Raw genomic sequence first — 6,912 nt, 5'->3', positions numbered from 1 at the left:
TGTGTGTGTGTGTGTGTGTGTGTGTGTGTGTGTGTGTGTGTGTGTGTTTAAACCAACCACCTCTTTTGTTGTTCGAGGATACATTCGTCCCTCACCTGTAGTGGGGGTGTCTGGAACATAACCCCCACTACAGGTGAAAATCTGTGAAGTAGGGACATCATGTTTATTTTAGTATTTTATATATTTTAAAGCTTTATAAAGCCTTCCTGCACTCTTGCAATGTTCTTAACAATGTTGAGCTTTGTTAAATGCTAATGTTAGGCAACGTGTCGCCTTTAACCTTTGACCCCAGCTGATGACAACAAGAGCCAAACACTGAAGTGAAAACGTTTTTCCGCCTCTTGTTTCCTCTGACCTCCTTCCGTCCTCCAGTGATGTGATCCGAGTTGTGCTGCTGTCCAAGAAACATTCTGTGTCTTTGTCTCCATCTGCTGGTACAAAATAATTAGACGGTTCTTTGTCTGCAGTCCTGTCAGCTCTTCATCAACGTCCTGGTCGAGTCACCTTCTGTGGATTACCATACGTCGCTGGCCCAGAATGCTTTGCAGGTGTGCTTGACCCATCCAGAGCTGCAGAATGAAATGTACTGCCAGCTGATCAAACAGACCAACGGCCGCACGGCACACAGCTGCTCCCTGACACAGGTCAGCCCCTGAAGAACTGCAGCTACTGCCTCAGCTTCCAGCAGAGCCTTAACGTTTGACGTTCAGGAACATGTCTACATGTAACGTATCACCTGTGCACCAAAGAGAACTGAGGGACTAAGAATAGTTTGTTAGCAAAATAAAACTGTAGACAGTTTAAACGTTAGTGTGACATCATCAGCATTCTGAGAAGTTTCTGTAAACATCATAAAACGTTACCCGTGATGGTGTAAAAGGCATAAAATATGTCCAAGTGCTTCTTTGATTTAAAGTGCACCTTTCTGTGACCCATGACAACTTTGAACTGTGCCGTGAAGTACATCAGACATCCCAAACAACAGTTTTTGTTAAAATCCCGTGAATCTCCTCTTCTTGTCAGTTTTTGGTACCACTTTACAATAAGGCTCCCCTTATAGATGCTAATAAATAATTTATAGATATGTTAGTAATTCCTCTATAAACACATTAATAACTGCTTATTATGCATTAATTAAGGGTGAGAAAGGGACAAAACTGACCAGTTTCTTGCCAAATAGTGAGCTTTACCTCTATATTTCATCTAGAGTTGTTATACTAAACATTTCAGACTAAGTTACTACCTTATACTTTATCACTGCATTATAAGTATCTACAACTACAACTAATATAAATAAGGGGAGCCATATTGTGAAGTGGTACCCAGTTTGTTGCTACTTTAGGTCGTGTGACTTTTATTGTCACTAAAAGTCACAACATTCATGACACATGACTGAGTGACATAAGTCAAGTCACATTTATTTATATAGCACATTTAAAACAGTAACATAACACAAAGTATACAGAAATAAATTAGTAAAGTATTGAAAGAAACAATCAGGTGCCTCAGCAGTAATCCACTAACAAAGTTTGGATGTTTATGAATTAGCACCAATTAAAACAATACGACTCCAAATAAATTCTCAGGGGCCTTGTTAGTAAAATATTGTTTCTCTTGTTCCTGTAGGGTTGGCAGCTTCTGTCTTTGTGTGTGGCTCTGTTCCTTCCTCAGCAACATTTCCTCTGGTACCTGCGGCAGTACCTCCAGCTCACTGCAGACCCCAGGTGATCTACCAGGACCGTTCATCACGAGTTCTTTCTGAAGCCTTGCTCACACACCATCTTGTTTGTTTTTTCTTCCTCCCACAGGACCGAGGTGGGAAAATATGCTGTTTACTGTCAGAGATCTGTGGAGCGAACACTGCAGAATGGAGAGCGCGAGGCCAAACCTTCACGGATGGAGATCGTTTCCATCCTGCTCAGGAATCCCTACCACCATTCACTGCCCTTCAGCATCCCCGTTCACTTCATGAACAGCACCTACCAGGTGAGTCCACTTCACCGTCGCTCTCTGGAGTGACTCGACAGCTGTCGTGTGTGTGTGTGTGTGTGTGTGTGTGTTGGAGGTAAATGAGGCACAGGTTGTTGTAAAGACAGAAAGGAGCTGTATAAGTACAGTCCATTTACTGTTATAACTTTGTTATATTTCATGTTCATTTGTCGTTTGATTGTGAACTTTTTTAATGCATTTTAAAAGTACATTGAATTTACTTCATTTATTTATTCCAAATATGTCACCATTGTACAAATTTTAATGAATTTCAGAATTTTGCAGGAACTAAATTGTTTTAAACTCAGTCAGTGATGCAGATACGGACCTAAAATTGAGTGTGGTAGTAGCTGACATTGATGCCCAGCACATTTTCTGACTGCTAACAAGTCACACAAGAATCAATTATTAAAATTTGCAGTTCATTATTTCAAGTCATCTCTGTTTGTCAGTAAAATATCTCATGTACCACTGCATGGGCTTGACTGAAACCATCCATCCTCTGAGTGTGCAGATGTTCGATTGCTTGTGCAGGTGGTGGGTTTTGATGGCTCCACTACAGTGGAGGAGTTTCTCCACACGCTGAACCACCGGATCTGCATGAGGAAGCCTCAGCTGACAGGGTTCGCCCTCTTCACCGATGATCCGTCTGGCAAAGACCTGGAGCACTGCCTGCAGCCGTCAGCCAAGGTAGGACTTCACGTACGAGCACTGCACACTCGCTAAAAGTGGAGCGAACCACATTCCTCACGTTGGCTGTATCAAAGCAAACATTGCTTGAAAGTGTGCGTAAAAATACAAAAACTTTTGGTCTGCCGTGAGAATACCTGTTCTGCCACATAATTTCCAGTGGACATTATGAAACTACAAAATACTGAAACCTACTGGAATAGAACAAAATACGACCGATGTATGAGAAGCTGTGCGTTGGTGCCCCTTCAAGTCCTCACTGAGCTGAGGATGTTTGGAGTGTTTCAGAGGGAGCTGGCTGATTCACCATCATCCTGATCCATGCCCACCGTATGGGAGGACCTCACCTGTGTAAGCCCAGATGTGTTCCCCTGCACAGTGTCTGAAACACTCCATCGGTGCGCAGTGACTCATTCCATGTCATCATTTATTTAATGAAAAAGCCTCTGTTTTACCAAGACCCTGAGTGCCTCTGTGCTAACACTAATTTTGTTTTTAACCCTTTTATTATGAGCATGTTGGAGAAGACACATTTTTAGGTGGTAATCTTTCTGGGACAGGGTTAAGCATGTGTAAAGATGGCAATGCCTCAGTCTCAGAAGTGCACCACCAGTTTACTTCAGGCCTCTACAACACGAGTGTTTCATGTACAGAAAAGTTGTTTAGCATTAATAATAGTGGAGGATAGAACATGTGAGCGCACGTTAGACTGGTTTTATGACCAGTGCTCCACCTGTAAACCTGCTGTGGGTCCACGTACAGCTGGATCTGACTAGCTTAGCTTCATGGTTGCTAACAGCTGTTCTAAATTAACAAGCCCCACCCAACTCACTGTTTTCTTAGATTCTTTGGGGTGGACCAAGATCAAAGATTTTCAGCCATTATATCAGTTATCAGTGGTTGCCTTCACGTTCAATATCGGTACTGGCTATCGCCAAACTTTCCATATCAGTCGGGCTCTTCTTCTGCATGTGCGCACTATTCTGACAACCACAGCTTCACACGCATCGTCACTCCTCGTTGCATATGTGTGCCAATTATTATTATTATTATTATTATTATTATTATTATTATTATTATTATTATTATTATTATTATTATTATTATTATTGCCCACTACTTATTTAGAAGCATCTCTGACTCACATTCCATGAAACTGGGTGACATTTCCCATTTTGTCCCTACGCTCATTCTAAGTATGAAAGCTGCTCACGCACTCATACATGTGGCCTCGGGTCACGTATGAAACCCACCACGCATCCCTGAGACGTCTTGTTTCCAGTTGGTGTGTCGAGTCATTTGTCTTTGTTTTGACTGGAGGTGTTGGATCATTTGGGCTTTCAGATGCAGAAAGCTTCAATTTGTGATCAAATTCAACACTAATGGAGAAGAAGTCTTGTCCACGTGGTGTTCTTGCTGTTCGGTGACATTTGTTCCATCATGTCAAACAGCTCACAAAATAATGTTTTGGATCTCCAGCTGGCTGATGCGTAACACCTCCACTTTCTTTTAGCTGTTGCTGTTACTAACGATGGGGGGAGGGCAGGGGGATTCTGCTCTTCTTCATGGACATAGACTTTTGTCCTTTTTGCCAGATCTGTGATGTCATTTCCAAGTGGGAGCAGGCTTTGAAGGAGCTCCATCCTGGGAAGAACGAGGGCTCACGCATTGTGCGACTGACGTACAAAAAGAGGTATTATTGATGCGAGAGGCGGGGCTCACGCTCCCCAGCGTTATTCTTCTTAACAACGAGCTTTTAAACATGTCTTCGTCCACGTTAACACACACACATTAGTTTCTTTCTGCTCAGTGTTTTTTAGCACATTGCAGTTCCAGGTTCACACATTTTAATAAACAATAGATTAAAACTATGCAGTTTTGCATTTGCTTAAATTATGGGTTCATAACAATCTGTGTGTGTGTGTGTGTGTGTGTGTGTGTGTGTGTGTGTGTGTGTGTGCAGGCTTTGTTTTAGATCTCAGGTCAAAGGAGAGACAGAGCAAGAGCGCCTCCTGCTGGCCCACCAGCTGAATGAGGAGGTTCAGCAGGGCCTGTTTCCTGTGAACAAAGAGCTGGCTCTGGAGGTGGCCGCCCTCCTGGCTCAGGTCTGACACTTTTATTGTAAGACGTGCTTCTTCTGCTCTCTGGCACTCGTTGTGTTCTTAACCTCTGACCTGGATTTTCTTTGGTCTTTTGTTTACTTTTGTTGCATTTAGAAAATAAGGAAAACACTATCAGAATAAACTTTATTATCAACGCACCGAGAAACAACGAGAACACAAGAAATGGTGGAATAAACTAGATACGTGTTGTTTTCTGTGAAATTACAGTTTGACTGTTGAGGTGATAACTGACTCCTGAAGTTAGTAGAAGATTAAAATGTTAACTGAACTGTTAAAAGGTAGAACAAGAGGAATAGAAGCTAAAATCAGCAAAACCCTAAATTTAAACTGTTGCTAAAAGCTAGCAAAATGGCAGCAAGAAGCAAAAATTAACAAAATTGTAACTAAAAATTTAAGTTTGCTAAATAAAGCTAAACGCTAAATTTAGCAAATCCATAGCTAAAACGTTCAATCGGCAAAAGTGCAGCTAAAAGTGTGCTGCCCAGGACGAGAACGCCGTAAAGATTCAAATCTAATTTCTGGCTTTGATCGAAAGTTTTTACTAACTGTCATTTTTCACGTGTGTTGTTCCGTGTCCTGAGACAACACGTGATGTGAACTGGAGCTATTTAAATAAACTGAAATGAATTAAAGGCCAACATTTTCACACCAGCAGCTAAAAGCTAAATGATCTTTTATCCATGATTTAAAGCTAAATTTGCAAACCAGTAGCGGAGGGGGAACTGGAAATACTCTGTCCGTCGGTCCACGTGCATGTTGTGAGACTTGGAATCTAAGTGAGGCACCGCCTTCCATTTTACTGTTTAGCTACATGTAGGAGAACTTTCTTTTGGTCGCGCCCTTCTTCAGTGAACTTGTGTGAAAAATTTGAATTGTTTTACGCTGGCTGTCCTTCCTGACCCAACCTGGGCTCGAACCTGTCACCTCAGGATTATGAGACCGCAGCACTGACCATTGAGCTACCACAGCCTGGCGTATTGCTAATTGCATACTGGTGCATGTACGGTGTCCAAGGCCCCCTCTGGCCACCCCCTGGCTCTGCCACTGCACGTGGTGGTGGATAAGCGTGCTCCCTCCACTCACCAGGATCGTCCCTCTGCGCTGCCTCCTTTAATGCGCTTGGTCTCGTGTGGTCACTGAAGCCTTTCTGTCCTGTCTTCAGGTGGAACATGGCGACTTTGAGCGGTCAGGTGTTTCCTCTCCTGTCGGCTCTCCTCAGGCTAAATCTCAGCTGGTTCTTCTTCAGGCCTTAGAGCGCTTCTATCCCAAACGCTACAAACAGGAGTGCAGCTCAGAGCAGCTCAGGTAAAACATCACCATGATGTATTTTTTATCTTGCTTGTCTTCGTTACATTGAACCGTTTGTTCCGTTTGAAATCTTCTTCTTGAGCCCCCCGATTGTTTAACCCTCCTGCTGCCTTGGATCAAATAACCCCCGGAGGCCGTTTCAGAGTGAGGCCTCGTGGATCATTTTGTCCCCAGGGCAGAGGATGGCTGCATGAGACAAAGATTCTTGAGGAAGTTTGATACTGAAGACAGGCATCTAAAGCCACTGTTGTCCATTCAGAGATGTTAGCGAGTGTCTGGCTGCCAAGTGGTCCAAGCTTCGTGGGTGCAGTCCGTCCGAGTGTGTGAGGATATATCTAACTGTGGCTCGGAGGTGGCCTCTGTTTGGAGCTAAACTCTTCAGTGTCAAGGTAAAACCATCTGATAAAGACCCGACAAGAGCCCAGACGCTGAACTGGACCTGGACGGAAGTTGTGTTTTAGTAGATTAAGGACATCTGTTGGTTTCCTCTGTCCACAGCCAGTTCCTCCATGTTCCATTGAGCAGGACCAAGTGTGGCTGGCAGTCAGTGAAGACGGGCTGGGGGTGATGGACCGCACAATGGTGAGCGTGAGTCTGTGCAAACACAGAGCACGAATAACAAGGCCACGACCTGTGCAACCACACAACAATTCATCCAGCCATCCAGCCATCCAGCCATTCATCCATCCATCCATCCATCCAGCCATTCATCCATCCATCCATCCATCCATCCATCCATCCATCCAATCATCCATCCATCCATTCATTCATCCATCCATTCATTCATCCATCCATTCATCCA

General features: G+C 43.6%; 1 protein-coding gene across 1 annotated transcript in view; it reads left to right on the top strand.

The window, feature by feature from the left end:
- The window catches only part of plekhh1 (pleckstrin homology domain containing, family H (with MyTH4 domain) member 1), a 51,454-nt gene that overhangs the window by 41,576 nt on the left and 2,966 nt on the right, over positions 1-6,912 (top strand). Inside the window, exons 20-28 of the mRNA XM_037695217.1 lie at positions 468-644; positions 1,627-1,724; positions 1,809-1,986; positions 2,524-2,679; positions 4,275-4,372; positions 4,643-4,784; positions 5,965-6,107; positions 6,370-6,499; positions 6,609-6,692. Coding sequence (XP_037551145.1) covers positions 468-644; positions 1,627-1,724; positions 1,809-1,986; positions 2,524-2,679; positions 4,275-4,372; positions 4,643-4,784; positions 5,965-6,107; positions 6,370-6,499; positions 6,609-6,692 — 1,206 coding nt within the window. The remainder of the gene's footprint in view (positions 1-467; positions 645-1,626; positions 1,725-1,808; positions 1,987-2,523; positions 2,680-4,274; positions 4,373-4,642; positions 4,785-5,964; positions 6,108-6,369; positions 6,500-6,608; positions 6,693-6,912) is intronic.

The sequence above is a fragment of the Nematolebias whitei genome, chromosome 21 (assembly GCF_014905685.2).
Source record: "Nematolebias whitei isolate Nwh7 chromosome 21, NemWhi1, whole genome shotgun sequence".
Lineage (NCBI taxonomy): Eukaryota > Metazoa > Chordata > Actinopteri > Cyprinodontiformes > Rivulidae > Nematolebias > Nematolebias whitei.
Note: the sequence above shows the minus strand (reverse complement) of the source record. Positions and strands in the feature narration are given on the sequence as shown.